The sequence below is a fragment of the Nyctibius grandis genome, chromosome 2, assembly GCF_013368605.1.
Source record: "Nyctibius grandis isolate bNycGra1 chromosome 2, bNycGra1.pri, whole genome shotgun sequence".
NCBI lineage: Eukaryota > Metazoa > Chordata > Aves > Nyctibiiformes > Nyctibiidae > Nyctibius > Nyctibius grandis.
This window is the reverse complement of record NC_090659.1, coordinates 56,996,497-57,019,212: the sequence shown is the minus strand read 5'-3', so window position 1 is coordinate 57,019,212 and position 22,716 is coordinate 56,996,497. Positions and strand designations below refer to the sequence as shown.

Genomic DNA, 22,716 nt, shown 5'->3' with positions numbered 1-22,716 from the left:
TCTCTAAATTGGTCCTGTTTTGCATAAACATGGCTTGCAATTTTATTTGGCTTTTGCTCTTCAAAGGTTTTCGTTGATTTGCAGGTTGACTTCCAAGGCGAGAGTAGCTCATGAATTCTGCTGTGGAGGAAAAACAGTTGCTCTGTAGTAGAGAGCCAGGCCATTTTTTTTGTAGTTGTACTCTACTGAGAGAAAGTGAAAGCAGCTTTTTTTTGTTGTGTACACACCAGATCTCAGCAATTGTACCTAGTGGGAATCCTACCCAGCAGGACCAACAGCGGGGAAGGGACGAGCTAGCTGGAGTGCCCTCTTCTGCTCCACTGGGGTATAACGGCACGTTTTAAAGAGACCAGGAATGAGGTTTCTTCTACACCTATTAATTGGGAAAATGCCAACGCATCCTTTTTCTCCAGAGTCTCCCTCTGGTTTTCTGCTTGTGTCTCTATTGATGAAAGAAAAGGAATAATGAAATGCAACCTGGAGGACTATTTACATGTCCATCTTTGCAAGAAACACCCAGCATGTTTTCTCTTGAGCCAGAACACTGGAACATTATAACAAAGAAGTTCTAATAGAATCATCAGTATTCTGATAAAGATACAAAAGCTTCTATTAAAATATAATCAAATAGAGAAGTGTAGTAGGTAAAAATGAAAAAAAAAAAAAAAAAAGAATCTGAGCTAACCCATTTAATGCAAGACAAGAATATTGACACACTGTATTCTGTTATGTAGTACAACCCACTTTCAGGATTTGCTGTTTTAGGAAATAAAATCCTGAAAATAAATAACACTTTTCTCTCATTATATCCTCAAATTTATTAGTATTCAAAAGCTCATCTGAACCTGTGCCATCTACTCTTGCTCTTCTAGCAAGTTCCTTTTGTCAGTTCCCTTTTCTTTTGTGAAAGTAAGAATGCACCATAATACATTTATATATGTATTACACAGAAAAAAAACAGATTGTTTTTCATAATTCTCTTAATCTTATAAACATTTTCCCTTTTTTCCTAATATTATTTCTGACCTAGACTGTGAACTCCGCTAGATGAGGAATATATTTATCCAATTGCATTGCTTTTATATGATCTTTGATACATTTTTAATTTTGAGTCAGAGAAGTTTGGTTAGGTTCCAGACACGCAAGCTGCAAGTACAAAAGAACATATAACAAACGCTATATGAATTTGGAGTTCCAGAGCTTCAAAGTAAATGCTTCACTGCTGATGTATTTTATAAAATAATTTTGCTTAGTGAACACGATTGTCATAACATTAAATTTCCAAGAAGATACTAGAACAGATGTTGGCTTATTAGTGTTTTTTAGGCTAAGTAATAGTAATCTGCAAGATGGGGACACTGCACTGAACAGTGAAATAATTCCAATGTGAAAGGCAGCGTAAATTTTAAATTGTAGAGCTAACATTTAACAGTAAGCTCTAAGCTCTGTTTTGGTATCCCTGGAGTAGCAACGAGGGTGTGGGAGAGGGAGTCAGGAGCAAAGATGACAGAAGAACAGTAGAATTGGGCACTTACTGTGTATTCTGATTAGAAACAGTTCTTCGTGTTTGCTGACTGTAGGGAAGCCTTTCTTCTTGCTCCAGTACTGTGAGAACAGTTTGCATGTACGTGGCATGCAGCTGCTCCTGCTTTCTCCCATCAGCTGAAAACATGGTTTGGTCTCTCAGACTTGGCAATGGACACCTCATTCTGGAATGCAAAATAGACTGGTAAGTGGGGAGCTTAGGGAAGTAAAGGCAAAATATATATAAAAAGGCAAGGTTTTGGCAAAAAAGGGTGAAAAGACAACTTTCATAATGCATGAAAAGAAAACGGTCATCAGCCTCTCACTCCAACAGCTAAAACTTTGAAGCAGCTATTTTATGCTTCCAAATAATTCTGCAAACTTCATAATTAGTTTCAAGTTCCTTTTTTTCCCCTCTGTCTGATTCTTAGTGACTTCCAATTCTTTTAGAGGCCCATGGTATTACATGATGTACAAAAACAGGGGAAGAGGTCATTCCTACGATGGAAGTTTTTATTTAATTATATACACACACAAATATAAGGTGTGGAAGAAAAGGATAAAAATTGCAGGTTAAATATTAAATATTGAAAATGAAATATTTATCTGAGCAGTTTGGGGAAATGTGCTGGGTAATCAGCAAAGAAAAATAGGAGCCTGTTTTATAGATGGCTTATGTGAATGCATTTCTTCATTAAACTGGGGAGTTGTTTGAGAAAAATGCGCCAGTCCAGAAAAGTTGAATGTTATGTAGTCAGTCATTGGAATGACAACAGCCTGCTCTCTTTACTGGAATCTAAAAGAAGTATCAACTTTAACTGTTTCTGAATATTGGTAAAATCTACATTATTTAAAATACAGTGAATAGTGAAATCATCCTTGTCTCTTCTACTTTGTAATTACAGGTACTGAAGACAGAGCTAGGTAGAAACAGTTCTTATCCTCTCTCCTTCAAATTTACAGGACAGTGACTTTTTCTTGACTTGGAACACAGTCATTATTTCAGATTTTTGTGAACTAAATATCACTTTGTAATCTCTAATTGATTTTGTTCATTTCATTTTACAACATTTGGATGTTACAAATCTGACCTTTTGTGTTCGAAATGCGATAAAGCTTTTTAAAAAAAATATTTCAGAGTAGGTGCAGTTGAAAATACTGAATTGGAATCTTACAGCTTTGAAACCCTGTCTCTATTTTTTTAGTTGGACAACTTGGCTTAGAGGTCTGGAAAACCCTTTGTTTTTAAAATGTAAAGCAAATTATAGCCTTTTCAGTTATGGACATCAAGTTTTGATAAAGAGACCAGAAGACTTCTCTAAGAAGAAACTGCAGTATATTTAGTCAGTTTCAACAAATTCTGGAGCAACTTCAAGCACAGCTAATAGTCTTTCCCTTTTTACTCTATGCTTCATTGACACCCCGAACCTTTTTTTTTTTTCTTGTTGTTATTTGCTTTCTTTATTTTACAGGTAAGAGGTGTAAACTTCGAAGCAGTTTTAAGGTTGGAAGAAGATGAAGCCGACTCCAAAAGAAATACTTCAAAAAGAGAAGTAGAGGACGACTTAGGTCTTAGTATGCTTATTGATTCCCAGAACAATCAGTATATCCTTACCAAGCCCAGAGATTCAACCATTCCTCGTGCTGATCATCATTTCATAAAGGTAATGATTTTAGAGACATTCTTGTAATTTGTTTTGGTAAGATTTACTCCCACTAGTTTGCATGCCAGTACTGCTTGATTGTATTGAATATAGTTTCAGCATTTGTCCCTCTAAAGTTACCCTAGCATCCATGATTCCCCCGTCTACTGGTGATCTGGACAGTGTGTTCCCTACTTCTAGTACAGTCTTCACAAGACCGATTGTGATGCTGCATGAATCCTCTCTGGTTTTATCTGATTTAACTTGTTGCACCTTTGGGGCAGCATGCCTTCTCTCAGACTGCACAGCGTTAAAGCAAGTTACTGCCGTGCCTGGTAAGCCACTTGCATTTGTCACTAGAGAGAATTTATCTGTTCATGTCTTGTGATGAAAAAAGGGATGCTGGAAAATACATAGACATATTTTTTATTGTGTTTTTGCTTCATGAAGAATAACTGGATCAGGATTATTAAAAAAAAAAAAAAAAAAAAAAGATCTTTTTTCACCATTTTGTTTTAATGCAAAGTGTCATTCCCCCACAATTCCCCAGGACACTGTCTACTTCCTATAATGTATTTAAAATATTTAATAAATTGATCGAAAGTCCCTAAAGCTGCCAATTACTTAAGGTCAGTTTGTTTACTGAAGTTGTGTTTTCTTTTCACAGGCAGTATTCTGCATTTAATTTTACAGTGCTATTTGTCTTTTGAAAGATAATAGCTTCATCACAAATTTGTGTGTCCTTTATATTAACGCGTTTGTAAATCTTATATATTTAGGATATTGTGACAATAGGAATGTTGTCTTTGCCGTGTGGCTGGCTGTGCACAACAATAGGATTGCCAACCATGTTTGGGTATATCATCTGTGGAGTACTCTTAGGACCATCAGGACTAAATAGTATCAAGGTAAGTGTGCAAGTTGCTTCTTGACTAATTTCATTTGTTGAAATCTTTAAAAGTAGTTTTAAAAGAATATAGTAGTACCAATCTCAAACGTGTTAAAAAAAAAAAAAAAAATCCCCAAACATGGACCTTTACAAAATGAGGCCTTAAAATTTTATGTCTTTGAATCACTTTGTTTTCAATTTTTTTCTCCTATACAATCATGACATAAGCAATTGTTGAGAGCTGAAGGTTGTGTGTTGTGGGGTGTTTTTTGTTTGTGATTTTTTTTTCTTTTCTTTTTACCTTTAATTGTAAACATCCCATTTGAGAGCCAAATTATTTAAATGATATCAAATATTCAGAAACTTGCAAAAAGTCAGTGTTGGCCGTGGAGGAAGTGTAGCATAGCTTGGCGTCCTAGAGAATTATTTTGCATCTCTGTAGCTCTTTCATCCATTCTAGTCACTCTAGTTCTTTTCCAGTCCCCTGCCCACATTCCTGAAGTCTCTTGAACCTTTTTAGCTCCATCACGTGTACCCTGATTACTAGCTCAATGAGAAGCCGTGGGCTGTGGTTGGCTAGACATTGCACATGTTTTGATTATTAGTGGTCTGGTGTGCATTAAGAGACTGTTTAGCCAGCAGGCAAAACAGAACACATGTTAAGGTTGCATGGTAATGTCCAGTTAAGTTACATGTGTCTATTACGTTGATACCCACATAACTGCTTGGAACTTACTGTCTTTGCAACCTCTGCTCTTATGTGGAATTTTGTTGAAAATGACTCTTGGGTTCAAAAGTAAGTAGGGGTGAGTAGAAGTTGCAGGATTTTCTCAATCTTGTATTGGAAGAGAAGGCTACAAATACTACACTTTCAAAATTTCATATTCTAAAATTGAGATTAAATAATAACCTTTGTGTTATATATAACTTCTGGGTTGAGAAAGTCTGTAAAGCTTGACCACTTAGACTGAGAAGCAAGTTTGTAAGCTTGGCATTAGAAGGAGATTCAACAATGAACTTTTAGAGACTTAGACTGAGGAAGATGATGTGGTCAGAACAGAGGTGAGGGAGGTTTCTTTAGGACAGTTTTTTAGTAAGCTGCCTGTTTCTTGTGCAGCTATGATTAAACGTTATTCATCTGGATAATGTTCGTGTTGATTGGGTCTCTTGTGTGTGCTCTCTCCTTTTGTCTCTTTTGTATTTCATAAAAAAAAGTTTGAATGTTGGAGGAACTGAGGAGGCAGGTGGATTATAATCTGGCAGGGAAGATAGTTTCCATCTCCACTTCTCTATGATTGCTGATAGACCCTGTCCTCTTCTGCTCTGGACTGTAAATACACAGAAAAGAAATGTTAGGTTTTTCTGTTGTCACAAGGAAGACAACCACTTTTCTTGCTGTTGCACCCTTCTCTGAAGTGGAGAGGCTGGTAGCTGTACTGGTCTGAGAGATGGATGCATGGAGTCTCTAGGATGTAGATCAGGACAGCAACTACAGTCTAGCAGAATGATTATACTAATAGGCCAATAAAATAACTACCCAGAAGTAAGTTCTGGAATGCAAGCCTTGGGGGCTTAATAGCATATGCATAAAACGTAACCTATTTATTTTCAACAAGCAAGCATGCTTACCTAGATCAATGCACACGTGCATTTTGGGTGACCAGCGCTATCTAACCAAATTATCTCGTAGCAGCCAGGTGATGGGAAAAATGTTTGAACCCTAAAGATGCTGATGTCATATGACTAGCAAGTGAACTACCTATGGAAATGTAATGAGAAACAATTTGTTTTTTAAGTAGACTTACAATTTGTTATAAGTAGACTGCTGTGCACTGATTTTTACCTATTTTTTTGTAAAGTCTATTGTACAGGTGGAGACGTTAGGAGAGTTCGGTGTATTCTTCACTCTCTTTCTAGTTGGTCTGGAATTTTCTCCTGAAAGATTAAGAAAGGTATTTTTGTATAATACCTCTGCATTACAGGATTTAATTGCTAATGTTCCAAGTTATCAGTTCTGTTTCAGATTTTTACATTCTCCCTATAATATGCTGGTGTGACTTTGTACATTTTTGAAAACACAGATAAGACATTTGCTTCTTCTCTTTAACTCTTTGGAAAGAACAGAATGCATTATTTATTCAGTGCCTCAAAAAAACCCCCTTTGCTATTCCTTTTCGTTTTAGTAAAACAGTTTGATTACTAGAAAAATCCCACACAATTTATTGCAATCTATCTCTGCTTTATTTTAACATGCAGTAATGTGCAGTAACATACAGTTGCTGTTATGGAGTGTCCAGTAATGTTTGCCAGTCCTATTGTAAAAAAAAAAAAATGTTTCTTAAGTACTGCGTACTGAATTGATGATATATGCCATACTGGCTAATAAACTGATTCTGCAAGTATGTTAGTACAATCTGGAATATTTCATGGTGTGGCCATCAGGATTCAGCAAAAAGGTACAAGTTTCTTTTGGTCTTAATTTAAAAAAAAAAAGTTATCTCATAAAGCAGCTAGAATTTTAATAGTGGAAAATAGTGCTGCAAATTATGTAAAGACTTTATGTACGTAAAGAACTGCGTTGTGTGATTTGTTCCTAAACTGGTGATTGTAAGTTCATGAGACTGTAAAACCTTTAATTGAAATGCATTTAAAATGCATGAACATTCAGCTTAATCTGCTATTTCTAGTCCATCTAAGGTCAAAGATATAAATCAGTAATTCAAGGGTTCCTAAACTGTAGTATGTAAATTGCTACTTCAGAATTGTGTGCGCACTAGTGTGGAGCGGGCTGCTGGTATTGATGATGGTCTTTGCCACTCACATTTTTTTTCCCACCCTGAAATCACATCAAATAACTGGTCTTCCATTTGATGATTTTAATATATTTCAACCCATACTGGATCTTTGGCCCTTAATTTGTCTGTGAGCTCTGGGAAATTTACCTAATTTCTGGTAATGAGCCTTCTGTCATAGATTATTATCTATTAGGCATAATAACTTCACAGTTTTAGGATGTATAGGATGACAGCCTGTTATTTCTGTGGCCCAGTACTGCAGCCCCAAATTATGCATCTTTAACTGCTTATTTGCACTGAAAATCATTGTAACTTATTGGTGAGAAAAGTGTCATCAGACTTTATCATAAGAACTTGTTTTCTTCCCAAGGTATGGAAAATATCTTTGCAAGGACCTTGCTACATGACGGTTCTGATGATTGCCTTTGGTTTACTATGGGGACACTTGCTCCAAATTAGACCAACACAAAGTGTCTTCATTTCCACTTGTTTATCTTTATCAAGCACGCCACTGGTGTCAAGATTTCTTGCAGGTAGTGTTCGAGGAGATAAAGAAGGTAAATATGATTTTAAGAATGGACTACTGTAGTACCTACAATAAAATTTGAAAGAAGTTGACTTTGTAATAGTACAAGAGAAACTAGTTAAAAAAACAAACCAAACAAAAAAACACTGTTAAGTCTGGTTTACAAGCAATCACCCTCCTTTAGCACTGGCCGGTGTTGTGTATATTGTTGTTATGTTTTGGTTTTTTTTTTCTTTAAACATATGTAGCACCAGGGTTCAAGAATAACTTTCTGTGAGGGAGCTCAAACTTGCAGATTTCTTTTTATAAGCGTGTTAGGAACTTGCTAACTGAATGCAGTAGTCCCATCTTCCTGCAATATCTTTTTATACTTGAGGAAAGTGAAACCACCCCTTAAAAACTGAATGCGATTTCCTGTTTCAAAGCCATTATTAGTGTGAGCTAGAGAATGTTTGAGATAAGCAGATGCAAACCAATGACTGTTTCTACGCAAAAGAAATCTTACACGTATCCCCATGCCGCTGCATCCGCTGGCCTGCTGCACACCCTTGTTCGTGTTCCCAGGCAACTAGCAATAGGACAAGAGGACACAGCCTCAAGCTTTGCCAGGGGAGGTTCAGGTTGGACATTAGGAAGCATTTCTTCTCAGAAAGGATCATTAGACATTGGAAGGGGCTGCCCAGGGAGGTGGTGGAGTCACCATCCCTGGATGTGTTTAAGAAAAGACTGGACATGGCACTTAGTGCCATGGTCTAGTTGACAGGGTGGTGTCAGGGCAACGGTTGGACTCGATGATCCCAGAGGTCTCTTCCAACCTGGTTGATTCTGTGTGATTCTGTTATGAGGTGTGCCTGCTATTTACATAGCCAGTCCTCTTTGGAGAAAGACAGAGTAGCCCAATGTTAAGAACTCTCCGTGTTAAGAATTTACTTCACTGAGGGTCTGGATTCTTTGTGCTTTTTATGAGGTTACCAGGTTAGACCATTACTACCAGTCTGTCATCAGGGCAGAAAAGCTAACTTAAATAATTCACATCCTTCTTCAGCAAACTAAGACCAGCTCAGGTAGTCTTTCATAGCTAACAGCTCTTCAAATAAGTACCTTCAAGTGCCATATTGCTAGCTTCTCAAAGACTTCTAAATGTTTCCTTTCAAATGTTTTGCCACCCTGCTTTCTTCCACTTAAACCTCCCTCATACATACTACATTAAAGTTCTACCCACCCCCTAGAATATTCATATTCTAATGCCTAAATTCAAGTGTATACTTCACACATGCTGTCTCTTACATGTCTCAGTTATTCTAAAGACTGTATGTTTTCAGTAAAAGAGATCCAGTAACTGCGTAACGGGTGCTTAACTGCTAAGCAAAGTCTATATTTTTATTGGGTAACAAGCTTCATATGAATATTTTATTTATATTTTTAATATATCTTTATTTATATGTATTTTAATTTACTTACTGGTGGAAAAAAACCCCACAAAACCACAATGCTTTGAATGACCTCACCCCATTGAGAACTATACTTAGCCTCCATTTGATTAAGATACTTCTAGATTTCTGAGCACTGCAAGCACTCACAGATTCTGATGAATGTTTCCATACTGCTTTGTTGGTATACAGGGGATATTGACTACAGTAGTGTACTGCTTGGCATGCTGGTGATGCAGGATGTGCAGCTTGGTTTATTTATAGCTGTCATGCCTACACTTATTCAAGCAGGAGCGAGCACATATTCCAGGTAAAAAAAATTATTGTATGTATCTCCCCCTGACCCCCTTCCAGTTAGTATGTAGATCACCATATGAATGTGAGAGCACTACAGTTAATGTCAGTTCCATGAAAAATATGCACTCTGTTCTGTGAACTCCCTTTAGTATTTGTACTTGTCATGTTGTATGAGGATATTCTTTCTGCTCTAGCTGCCTTAGTACTTAAAATTTGTAGTGAAAAGTTTGTTATTGTAAAAAAATAAGTGAATTTCGTCAGTTACTTTATTCCTTCAAGACATCTTTTTTTTTCAAAGACTATGCGATAGCATTATAGAGCCTGATGGCTTACCTTGAAGATCAATCAACAAAAATCTTTTTGAATCATCATGGAAGTAAATTCTAGGCTGTAAAAGAGATTGCTGGGCACTCAGCTGATTTAGTATTCAGCTTGTTTACTAATGTATCTAAGTATCTTACTGGAGCTACTCAGTTTTGAACACCTGTGGAATTAGATCTTTTCACTTAGGGGAACTGGTTGGGAGGCATGAGAGCACTTGAAAGAATTTGTTTGTTCTTCTCTTCCAGCATTTTCAAGGAAATACTGCGAATACTGATACTGATTGGCCAAATTCTCTTTTCTCTGGCTGCTGTTTTTCTTATATGTCTTGTTATAAAGACTTACCTCATAGGACCGTATTATCGCAAGTTGCATGCAGAAAGCAAAGGGAATAAAGAAATCCTCATTCTAGGAATAACTGCATTCATCTTCCTTATGTTAACGGTAATCTTTTAAATTAATAAAATGTTTTGATACATGTGGTAGTTCACTGCATGAGTATCACAAAAGCCATCGCGCTTACTGTTATTGCATATCCGTGTATCTCTGTAATTAATTATTTGGTTTTAAAAAGTTTTAAAACAAACCCCAAATGCACAGGTGATTCATGCATTGCAGCATAGATGAGTAAGAAGAGATAAAATTTGAATGTCAATCAGCTGAACTTCTGCTGGTAACTTTTAATACAGCCAGTTAAAGAATCATGATTCCAGTTCTAATTTTGGGCTACTTCATGTGTTTGAAAATAATTTAAGATGGGTTTTGAGATACTGATAATGGCTGATTGTGACACTTGCTCACAAGTTTCTTTTCAATAGCCAATTCTCAACATGGTTTTTATTATAAAATAATTTTCTTTTTCTGTGGGAGATAAACAGTTTGGGATGAAGTTGAGAAAGTAGAGAAATGCCTAAAGGTTCATAGATTTTGATATTCTTTTTGGGTTGGGTTCATTTTCCTCTGAATCTTCCTTCTATTTGTTTCTATCTCATGTTTCAGCCCTCTGAAAAACTATTCTGCTGGAGAACAGGATGTGACAGTTGCTAAGGTTGTGGGTTTCAAACTCCATTATCCTGGACGTGCAGATTATGTCCTCTGAGAATTTCTGAGAAAAATTATCCCTAAAAGTTCCTGTGCATGCACCTTTTTTTCTAGGAGTATTTGCTTAATTATTACAGGTCCAACAGAGAAAGCTGACCTCCTTCAGGAAGAAGTCTAGAAAGTAGTGAGAGCAGAGCTTTACAATTTGTTGATTTCTACTGTATAGGTTAAAAACACCATACCTCTAAACAGCTATTCCATATTCCAAATGTGTCATCTAATAAGAGAAGGAACAAAACTAGTTTCTCTTCTTTACTTTCTAACAAGCAGACCTAAAATTTGTTGAACAACTTCAATAAAAAACAACCACCACCAAATGACAAAAGTTGCATAAAATATTATGGTATCTAGAAGCAGTCTTGCTTTCATTAAATTAAAAATATGGCCTACATAGACTGTTCTGATTGAATTGGGTGTATTGTGCCCAAATTGCGTATCAAATGTACAAGGAGTTTGTCTGCATGACTTTACATGATATATGTGTGTATACAAACCTGAGGGAGAATATGTTTGTGTGTGTTGGATTCATACTGCAAAACAGAATGCTGCTTCAGCATGGGAAGCGTTTGTGAAAGAGCAAATATTTTGTGTGCTTTAAGTGAAAGCAATTTTCCTTTTAAAGTTGATAAATAATGTATCAAAGGGAACAGTACAAAGGATACTGCATGTAACCTCAGTAAAACAGTTGAGATGCTTGTTACTCAATGACACCAATACATTCATTATAGTGATACTACAAGTTGTGGTTTGAGCACAAAGACTTTAAAAAAAACAGTAATGAAAAAACAAAACAAAAAATATTTGGTTCTCCAATTGAACAGTCCAACAAACAAATCTTTTGGAAAACAAACCTTAATTGGTATAGATACCCTACTATGTCAGGAATAAAAACATAGGATGGGGGATGGCAATCTAATTTGAAAAAATGTTGCACGTATTCGGAAAAGATAAATTAAGGTTTTTGGGTGCCAGGTAGGAAAACAAACTGCCATGGTTCCTGCAACGGTCTTTCTCCTTTGAAAACCAAGCCTAAATATTGATGGAGTTCGTATATCTGCAAACACAGAATTTTCCATATTGGTGTAATTCTAAAAAAGCTTTTGAATTTGTAGAGGGAGGAACAAGAGAGTGCATATTTTAGTGGCCTTAACCAAAGATGACTCTGCAGCTCCATTTAGAAAACTTGAGAGATGTTTTTAAACAAAATATTTGAACTGTCTACCATGTGAGTTATTCTGCAGGCTACATCCTTTCCAATACATGACAAAGGGGATAGGAATGATACTGTATTCCTGCTTCATGCATACAGTTACATGCATACAGTTACCTGTTACGTGCTTCTGTGTTGACTGGGTTTCTGGGGTCCCCCTAAGTTTATCCTGTATTGGGGTTCATCTGTAACAATAGCACATGTAATGCACATTATATATAAACTTAATTTATTTTACTTGTTTCCTGTGTTTGAAAATCTCAGATGACTAATTAAACAAGAATTGCAGTTTCTCTACCAATAAGGGCAAATTCTATATGGGAAAACAAGAGGGAGGATAGCACAGAAATGAGTAAGCAGTTTTGATGTAAGGGATTATCCTGTCAGTTGAGGAACCTTCTGTATGGAAGTGACTTTGAGCATTTCTGAACTGCTTGGCTCACCTGGATAACGTTGCAACTCATTAAATCTGAAACAAGATCTTAAATACATCTCTTCTTGATAAACTAACTTAGAGTAAAAGATATGCAACAAAACTTGTATGGGAGGTATTTTACCAAGATTTGGAGCTTAAGATACCTCTTAAGATACTCTCAGAAGTAACTGAAATTCCCTCTCCCTTTTTCCCCTCAACTAGCTAGGCAGATTGGGGTGGGGGGGATTGTATCAAGTGCCAATCCTATAAAAGTCTAGCTGACTTTGAGACACAGTTGTGCATCTTTCAATCATGTACCTCGTCATCAGTAACAAAGGTTCAGCAGATCTTTATTACACTTCCAGCAACTCCTTTTCAAGCTGTGAGTTATGCAGATGCTGCTTTGTTTTTTTAAATTGGAAAACTGTTCTCCTGAATCTCAACATAAAGAGCAAATCTAGCTTATGGTTTTAAATATGACCATTTAGTATTGATGGCCAAATTGTTACTTTTAGGTCGAGATATATACCACAATGAGCTGAAGAACACGTTATAGGTCAGCCAGAGTGTTCACTGGTGTAGTGTTGCTTTTTCATGTTCTGTATGTACAGAAACATTACAAGGAAAATTGTTTTAAACACTATCCTGATAATGAATTGCTGTATTAGATATCTGTAGGACAACAGTTGTCAGTTTTGTTATGTTTTAAAACTAAGTTGCTAAAGGTTATTAAGGAATTGGAAAAAAATAAACCCTGACCTGACAAGGATAGAAGTTACATTTACATTTTTATAGGACTGTGCATACAGATGGGAGCCAGGGGAGGGGAGTGGCTTCCAGTTTGACTGCATTATGGTTGACCTGGGATGATGGCAGCAGAGGGAAATTGCCAGCTTGCTTTATATACCAAAAAGATTAAAAGAAAATATAGCTATGTTATTGCAGTACTTTATATGTGAAAATGTACATACTTTTTCCTGCAGTGTATTAGGAATGTCATTCCTTGTTTGCCTGGAGTACTTCTCAGTGGCTCATAACCTGCTTATGAACTCTTTTCTATCAATTAAAAGGAGAAGATTAAGGAAGAACTGCAATCCCAGATATTCTAGTTAATTATTTAATAAAATACAGTTGGGAGAGAGTTTTTACAAGGCTCACTAAAAATTGTTTCCATTTCTATTAAGGTTTTACTTCCTTAAAATGCAAGCTTAGGATTCACCTCTTTACTCTTGGGCAGATTTAAGTTATTAAAGCCTGAAATTCTATTACATTTATTCCCATCAGGGGTTTCTTTAATTTTACTGGCTTACCATATTCATTAAGCTTCTGTGATGATTAAAGAGTAGCAATAAGATACACATTATTAGAGAATATAGGCAAAACAACTGCTGAACAAATGGCTGAAATTCAGCTGGAACATGTTATAGCAGTAATATTTATTTCTTTCTTTATTGCTATAGTAGAACATTTGAACATAAAAATCCAATGTTCTAGTGAAAGCAAAGCAATCCTTTCTGAATTAGAGTAAAATGAGACCTTTGAAAGCAACTGAAAACTAAATTGTACTGGGGAAAACATGTAAATTGACAAAACTTTTAATTTCATTTTGACTGAAAAAGCTTTCTGTACTGTAGGAGTTGAGAAAAGGACAGTGCAGAGCCCAGGGATTAGTAATTGTTACAGCCCTGTTTGGTAAAGGCAAAACATTAAAAATGATGCAAGCAGAGAGGGAATACAAAATGCAAAATACTTTCTAAGTTTTGCTTATATAAGAAATTTTGCTGAGAATGCTTTTCTGCCAGTAAAACAAACCCTCTCCAGCGTGTGTGGGTGTGTGTGCACCCACACGTTATATATAATAAACCCTGATGCTACAGATTTAGTTGAGGAAATGTGTCCACTTATTGGTAATATTACTGGACAACCAGAGACCAGGATGGGAATAGTAAAACAAGTCTCTGTATAAATCTAGATATAAATTTAAAAAACAGACTGGAGGAGGGGGGATGGAGTTAAGAAAATAATGTAATTTTTGATTCTTTTCTTGCCATCTCATCCACTTCACACTTTTCTGTGTATAGGGTGACCTGTAGATTTTTTTTTTTAGACCTGAAGTTGTGTAGTACCTGAAAGTAGACAAGAAATAGCAAAATTTGCCTTTTTATCTACCAGGCCCTTGAACTTAAACTTAGCTTGCCATAGAGTGAAGGAATGGAATTCAGTTTTTATGCTGTAGGAGCAAACCCAGACGGACATACAGTTTGCTCCAGTTATGTCTGATGCTTTCAGAATAAGCCATGTTTCTTTCACACTTAAATTGCTCCTTGCTTTAATAGTGATTCTCGTAACAGCACAGTATCATGCAATTCTGATACAAGAGATGCTAAATCCCCTCTTACATGGTAACCTAACCACGTACATGGGAACACTTAAAATATTAGCTATAAAAGTTTTGATCTGGGGCTCTGTTATAGCTGATTACAGTTAAGGAGGGGAGGATTATAGCTGAATAGTAAAAATAATTCCAACTTTATTTGAAGAGGCTATATTGGATCTTAATCATACTCGAGGTAGTGACTTTTAAAACAACTAATGTGTGATTGAGAAGAACTTAAATGTTTCCTATTCATAACTGTTTCCTTTATCTTATTCATCTTCTGGTGATTTGAAAGCCTTTTATATATATTTCCTTCTTCCCTCTTACAATTTCAAATTGTGGTGAAAATCACTGAAATTCCTTGTTTTAAAATGAGAGTAACATTATATTGTTATTTTGTTGGGTTTGCCTGATCAGCAACTATTTGCATTAGTTGACAGAACCAATTCGTTTTCTTAAATGTCTTGCAATAAATTATGGACTGTTAGCACAAATGGAGTTATGTGATGAGCATTCAGACATTAACACTTCAATATACAAAAGCCTGGGGTTTATTTTTAGGTGGCATTTTATGCATAGCTTGGAGACTTGTTTATCGTGTCTTTTGCTCTCCCACGTTAATTTCAAGTCACTTGAGTTTTAGCTTCCCACCTTACAGTGTAACACTGTTCAAGATATGATGAATGTTGTCCATAAATGTACTATGGTGTATTGTTGCTTAATCTAAATTAGTATGGAAATAAGTCTTCAGTTTTAAATGTTCTATTAATATTAATGGCATTGCCCTTTCTCAGTAAGATGACTGTCTGCAGCAGCATGGTTTTAAAGTAATTATTTTAAAACATACCTTATACTGACTAAAAGTGCTGCTTGCTTTTTTTAATGTTCCAAGCATTGCCTTAAGCAGTTGCTTTGTTTTTAGTTCAGTCTCTTTACTTGTGTTTCTTCTCTTCCCTCTAGTACTTTAATCAAATAATAAAAAAGAATGAAGAAGTCTGAATTGTTTCAAATGGATATTGTGCTTCATTTCAGCAGTTTACTTCCCATGCTTAAATGCATCCCTATTCAGTAAAGCACAGAGGCACATTTAAATCCAATTTACAACAATAAAATGTAATTTATGCCTGGGACTTCTGCTAAATTGAGAGTATTCTCCCAAATTATAAGCTTTGATTTTTTTTATTTTTCCCCTTGTTTGACAGCTGGAAAATATGCTGTTCTTACTGCTTTATTTCACAGCCTCAAAGTGTTATGTAATCCTGACTCTGAAGCTGTTGTAGTCTCTCTCGTTTTTATTAAATCAGATGGCTATCCTTAAGAGTGACACAAAGCATTACAATGTAGATTAAGAAATTTGGTTTTGGTTTTGTGGGGAAGGACGTAACATGGAGGGGAAACTGGTTTTGTGAGTCTTTTGTGTAAATACAATACTGCAGAACACTGAAATAAATACACTGAATTCTATTTGTTGTTGAACTTGCATAAAGACATAGTAATTCCCTCATTCAGTATAATGTACAGTTTTATAATTTCACTGTGAAATGGTATATAGAGTCACTCAGGGCTACAAAACAGCAATAGATTTTCTGTTATTCCTTTGACAGATCACAGAGCTGTTGGATGTTTCAATGGAGCTGGGATGCTTCTTAGCCGGAGCTCTGATCTCTTCTCAGGGTCACATGGTTACTGAGGAGATTATGTCCTGTATTGAACCAATACGTGACTTCCTTGCCATCATTTTCTTTGCATCCATAGGTAACTTCCAAGAAAACTTACTTTAAAAATAGTGTTAACCTACAAATGCGGAGGAGGAGAAAACAATGGTGTCTACAAATTGGGGGGGAGGAGATAGATTTTATTTTGTTAAAATACTAAACTGTTAACTGACCACAATATTGGTTTGCCTTTGCTAATATTTTTAAATGTAGCATTCGTTTTCATAAGCAATTTCCATGTTGTACTCTCAATTCTTGTTTTAATGTCAGCTATTCATTGTTATTTCTGAATTCATGCTATTTAAAACATAACTAAATTTTTTAAGGGAAAAAGGTATTTGTAATTTATACTAAAATTGTATTACTCTCTTGAGTCAATTGGTAGAGTAGGTTTCAGGTTCTTGTAGCTTGTTTGTCTCTAGAGGCAGGATATGATAATGGAAACAGATCTTTTTTTGTAGTATCTTGTTTCTTTAGTTAGGAAAATGTGATCTGTCTGTTCTGAACATGGGGAAAAAATAATTGAACACGATGTGTCTCAGAGACTACCTGAATGCCAACTGAAATGCAGCATTGATGCCTAAGACCAGGAGAATAACTCATCATGCCAATCAGTAGCTTCATTTTGAACTGCTACATTCTCTATCTGTCCATGCATGCCCCAATACGCTTTCTCTAAAGGAAACTGAAACACATTACTGAAGTGCTTAGGAACAGTGAATGAGGGGACAGGCCTGTGAAAGCACTTGCCTCTCCCTGTGGATTGTATAGGAGATGCATGTCCTATTTTGGGGCGCTGCAAGGTCTAAAATAGAGGGTTTGAATGTGACTCTTTGCCCAAATACAACCTCCTTCCACGCATGCTTACTCAGAAATTCTTGGGGTTTGTTTGTTTTTTTTTCCCAAGACCACCTTTGCTTTTTCTTCTCATTTTATTTTTAAGTTTTCTATTGTTCTTTCCATCTCCATATATTTATTCAGATAATAGTGGAGTCTCATCTGCATAATTTTAATGCCTTTCCTCATATACCTGTTTGATACCCATTGTTTCTTAACAGAAACTAAAGCTGTTTCTGGTGGTTGCCAAAATAAAAAAGAGTTATGCTTGCCAATCCCAATTTTTGTTTCACCCAGCCCATGATAATAACTTGTGCTGATCAGTCAGATTGCTTAGTAATAGATACGTTTATTTGAATAACTTATTTTTTAATAAAGGGAGGAAAGTGGTGAGCTACGGTAAAACTCTTGGGCCCATATAAGTGACAAGGTTGGATGAGTAATTGCTAAATGCTGACAAGTTGTTTATGTGTTTGAGTAAAGATGGTGATGGAGCAGATAGTGTTATCAGGGATACAAAGCATGACAAGTAATTATAAGCCCAAAGTTAATTTTACAAGGGACTGAACAAAAATACTGTCCTACGCTCTTGTGACTGCATAAATTAAGACTAGAGATAAGACTTTGGTAGAGTATAAAAAATAGCAAGACCTCAGTTGGCATGCTGTCAGCACTCCATATAGCCTACATTATACTGCAAGGAAATTATTTTAGTAGTTCTGTTACATAATTAAAAAAAAAAAATCTTTTTAACTGTTGTTACCATTATAATTGCAAGAAGGGAAAGAAAATTCCTTAACCAGTTTGTATGATTTTACAGAAAATGGGTGTTATTCCTGCCACAGAAGAAAGTTAGCTAAAAATCAGAAAAATGAGCTGTGTTATAGGCCTCTGACAAAATGTGACAATGCTTGCGTGTAAAAAAACACCCAAACCAACAAAACACCACAAAAACCAAACACCCCCCCAATAAACATTATCCCACCTTTATCCCTTGATTTTCAATTACTTTCAAATTTTGTGTTTAACAGGAAGTTCTGTGGGGTGGCAAGAAGGCAGCTTTTAAAAAAGGAGTGATGTGATGTTGCGAAGAAAACCTGAGTAGGATGAAAAGTATTCCTTAAATTTTTTAAAAAGAAATCTAGTAAGAAAAGACTTCTTGCTTGCTCTCTACTTACATATCATTTGCATGTGTACATATATATCTATAAATATATAGAGATTTACTATATGAAATTATGTAAAGGCCACAGGGAAACATTCTCCCCCCTGCCCTAAAGAGACGGCTTGTTGCTATATGCAGCAAGCACCCTATTCTAGAGAGCAGAAACACTTGAGATCCTGAGGTGGGATGGTACACCACTGCAGTAATATAATTTCTGTTCCTTTTAGAATAAAGGAATAAGTATAAAAATTTGACTTGATTAAAAGGGACTGTAAATACATAATTTGGAAAAGTTAGTTCCTATTTTGCTTGTCTGAAATGCCTGCTTTCCTGTTCTCACTACAGAAATACTGCTGGTGCCTAAAAGCTGAGCTGAATAGTTCTTGTTCATGTAATATCTGTAACAGTGGTCCTGCCCTTAGTTTGACCTGTGTAATGCTACTGCTTTCAAATTTGCGCATGGATGCATTTGTGAGAATAATACACCTTTGCAGTTAGGCATTAACAGCTGTTACCCTCCATCTGTACATTCATTTAGGCCTCTGTGTGTTCAAGTTTTCTGGCTCTCAGTGCTATCTGCTGAGGTTAGAAAGTTCCTTTTAGTCTCTGTCCTCAATAGGAATTTTGGGAGAACATCTGGACTAATCCCTTAGAGCCACATTTTGAGATTTTTTTTCTCATTTGTGTTTTGGTACCTAGTACTCAGATCCTTCCCTTTCCAACTCTCCATCCTTTGATTTTGTTTTGATTGCTTTTTAGAAAGATGGAAGGCATCTTTGCATAGACTGTTTGACCTTTTTTTTAAAAGGCTCCAATTTCCCATTTTTTGTCAGTCTACAAGGTGTATGGAGTTTGACATTGGGCATCCATTGCCTCCACGAGTGAGGAGGCGGATTACTTCCACTGACTGACAAAGTTGTGTGTCCTCAATGTGCTGTACAGATGTACTCACTTGCCAGGCTCCATGTTTCCCTTCTGGGTAAATCTTGTGGTCAGCATTGGACTTTGAATGCAAGATGCTGAAAATTTCACCCTGTAACAGTGTGGTCTTTTTCTTCAGAAGATGGGTGATGGGCAGCACTACCACTGTCCAGAACAAACACACACACACAATGTTTCTCTGATGAGCCTTTTAACATTTCTGTTGAATTTGAGAGAAATCAAAGCAAGATCCCAACTGGAATTCATTAGGTGACATACATCACCTTCTCCTTATCCGTCCAGCTCTACTGCTTTGTTGTCCTGCATGGAACACAATGAAACTTGAAGGTTTCACACTCTCAGAACTGACATTAGAATCAAGATACAGTACCCCAATGCATCACTAACGTGATTTTTCCGAGTGATGTCCTGTCTTGAGGATGTGTCAGAATGTGGCAGCCTTGGTTGTAGTGACCATGAGATGGTAGAGTTCAGGATCTCATGTGGCAGGAACAGAATAGCTAGCAGAATCACAACCCTGGACTTCAGGAGGGCCAACTTTGGCCTTTTCAAGCAATTTCTAGGGGAAATCCCATGGGACAGGGTACTAGAAGGTAAGGGGGCTCAAGATAGTTGGTTAGCATTCAAGGACTGCTTCTTCCAAGCTCAAGATCAGAGCATCCCAGCAGGTAGGAAGTCAAGGAAGGGTACCAGGAGACCTGCATGGTTAAACAGGGAACTGCTGGGCAAACTCAAGGGGAAGAAGAGGGTGTACAGATCATGGAAGGAGGGGCTGGCCACTTGGGAGGAATATAAGTCTGTTGTCAGAGGATGTAAGGAGGCAACTAGGAAAGCTAAGGCCTCCTTGGAATTAAACCTTGCAAGAGAGGTCAAGGACAACAGAAAGGGCTTCTTCAAATACATTGCAGGTAAAGCCAACACTAGAGGCAATGTAGGCCCACTGATGAATGAGGTGGGGGCCCTGGAGACAGAGGATAAAAAGAAGGCGGAGTTACTGAACGCCTTCTTTGCCTCTGTCTATACTGTTGGAGGCTGTCCTGAGGAGCCCCGGACCCCTGAGGCCCCAGAAGAAGTCAGGATAGAGGAGGAATCTGTCTTGGTTGATGAGGGCTGGGTCAGGGACCAATTAAGCAATCTGGACATCCATAAATCCCTGGGCCCTGATGGGATGCACCCGCGGGTGCTGAGGGAGCTGGCAGAAGTCATTGCTAGGCCACTCTCCATCATCGTTGCTAAGTCGTGGGCAACGGGAGAGGTGCCTGAGGACTGGAGGAAAGCGAATGTCACTCGAGTCTTCAAAAAGGGCAAGAAGGAGGACCCGGGTAACTATAGACCGGTCAGCCTCACCTCCATCCCCGGAAAGGTGATGGAGCAACTTGTCCTTGGTGCTGTCTCTAGGCACATCAAGGATAGGGGGATCATTAGGGGCACTCAGCATGGCTTCACCGACGGGAAGTCATGCTTAACCAACTTGATAGCCTTTTATGAGGACATAACCTGGTGGATAGATGATGGTAAAGCTGTGGATGTGGTCTATCTCGATTTCAGTAAAGCGTTTGACACGGTCTCCCACAGCATCCTCGCAGCTAAACTGGGGAGGTGTGGTCTGGATGATTGGGTAGTGAGGTGGATTGTGAACTGGCTGAAGGAAAGAAGCCAGAGAGTGGTGGTCAATGGGACAGAGTCCAGTTGGAGGTCTGTGTCTAGCGGAGTCCCTCAAGGGTCGGTACTGGGACCAGTTCTATTCAATATATTCATTAATGACTTGGATGAGGGAATAGAGTGCACTATCAGCAAGTTCGCTGATGACACCAAACTGGGAGGAGTGGCTGACACAAAGGAAGGCTGCGCAGCCATTCAGAGAGATCTGGACAGGCTGGAGAGTTGGGCGGGAGAAATTTAATGAAATATAACAAGGGCAAGTGTAGAGTCCTGCATCTGGGCAAGAACAACCCCATGTACCAGTACAAGTTGGGGACAGAGCTGTTGGAGAGCAGCGTAGGGGAAAGGGACCTGGGGGTCCTAGTGGACAGCAGGATGACCATGAGCCAGCAGTGTGCCCTTGTGGCCAAGAAGGCCAATGGCATCCTGGGGTGTATTAGAAGGGGTGTGGTTAGCAGGTCTAGAGAGGTTCTCCTCCCCCTCTACTCTGCCCTGGTGAGGCCGCATCTGGAATATTGTGTCCAGTTCTGGGCCCCTCAGTTCAAGAAGGACAGGGAACTGCTAGAGAGAGTCACGAAGATGATTAAGGGAGTGGAACATCTCCCTTATGAGGAGAGGCTGAGGGAGCTGGGTCTCTTTAGCTTAGAGAAGAGGAGACTGAGGGGTGACCTCATTAATGTTTATAAATATGTAAAGGGCAAGTGTCATGAGGACGGAGCCAGGCTCTTCTCAGTGACATCCCTTGACAGGACAAGGGGCAATGGGTGCAAGCTGGAACACAGGAGGTTCCACATAAATTTGAGGAAAAACTTCTTTACGGTGAGGGTGACCGAACACTGGAACAGGCTGCCCAGAGAGGTTGTGGAGTCTCCTTCTCTGGAGACATTCAAAACCCGCCTGGACGCGTTCCTGTGTGATATGATCTAGGTATTCCTGCTCCGGCAGGGGGATTGGACTAGATGATCTTTCGAGGTCCCTTCCAATCCCTAACATTCTGTGATTCTGTAATTCTACTGGCTCCAGTTGACCAACAGAGTTCTGGTTTCTGTAATCTTGTTTGCCACCAAGGATCTCCGAGATTCCTTTTCTTGATGCTGGATCTTCCAGGGTGTGGTCATGACGTTTGGATCTTCATGTGCTGTTTAGTGGCCATCTGGATTGGTGGAATCTGTCTAATCAGGGGGGAGAGGGAATTTACTTGTTAAGAAAAAAGTACTTATAAAAAGAATGTGCAAAATCTTGCCTGTAATTGTCCACAGAAGAACACATACCAGCTTATATGAGTGAACTGTGCTTTTTGGCTTGACATTGATGCAAGGTCACCTTCACCCCAAGGCCTCCATTCCAGCTATTCCAGAATACTGCTTAGAATTGGAAGTCCAGTGGCTTATGCTCAGCTCTGTGAAAATGTACCTAAGTGATATCCTAGCTATTGGTGACAGGCCAACGTGCCACATGCTACGTGATGGTAGTGCTGAAGTTCTTGAATTATTTGATTGAAACGTTTCTTCCATTTTAGAGAACAAGTCCATAGTGACTCCTGAGCTTAGTCACAAAGTCTGATTAAAACCATTTAAATAAATGCCCATATTCATGCACCTTCTGCCCATTAAGTTAATCTTTCTGATGGTGTTCGTGCTGTCAGGAAGGCTTCACGTGCTGTATACCAGTCTGATATGACTTCTGGCCTTACCCTAAGTTTTCATCTAGGGCTGGGGCAAAGGTGTGTAGTGACCATGAAATCCACTTTGGTGGGATTTATTTCCTCCCAAAGATGTATATGTGCTGGGATGTTTATTTGTTTGCTCAGCATAGCGTATGTAACAGGTTTAGGCTTGTTTCACCTTGCAGATGCTTACCTCCACGG

The 22,716-nt window shown here is 37.9% G+C and overlaps 1 protein-coding gene across 4 annotated transcripts in view; it reads left to right on the top strand.

Annotated features, from left to right (window-relative positions):
* Positions 1-22,716, top strand: part of TMCO3 (transmembrane and coiled-coil domains 3) — a 36,543-nt gene that overhangs the window by 8,526 nt on the left and 5,301 nt on the right. For 3 of the 4 annotated variants that reach the window (XM_068424341.1, XM_068424332.1, XM_068424346.1), the window contains exons 4-10: positions 2,997-3,188; positions 3,947-4,075; positions 5,916-6,008; positions 7,222-7,408; positions 9,000-9,117; positions 9,674-9,869; positions 16,133-16,283. In XM_068424341.1, the coding sequence (XP_068280442.1) occupies positions 2,997-3,188; positions 3,947-4,075; positions 5,916-6,008; positions 7,222-7,408; positions 9,000-9,117; positions 9,674-9,869; positions 16,133-16,283 (1,066 nt within the window). Of the gene's footprint in view, positions 1-2,996; positions 3,189-3,946; positions 4,076-5,915; positions 6,009-7,221; positions 7,409-8,999; positions 9,118-9,673; positions 9,870-16,132; positions 16,284-18,111; positions 18,165-22,716 lie in introns of those variants that run through there. The other variant, XM_068424348.1, reaches the window with a different exon arrangement.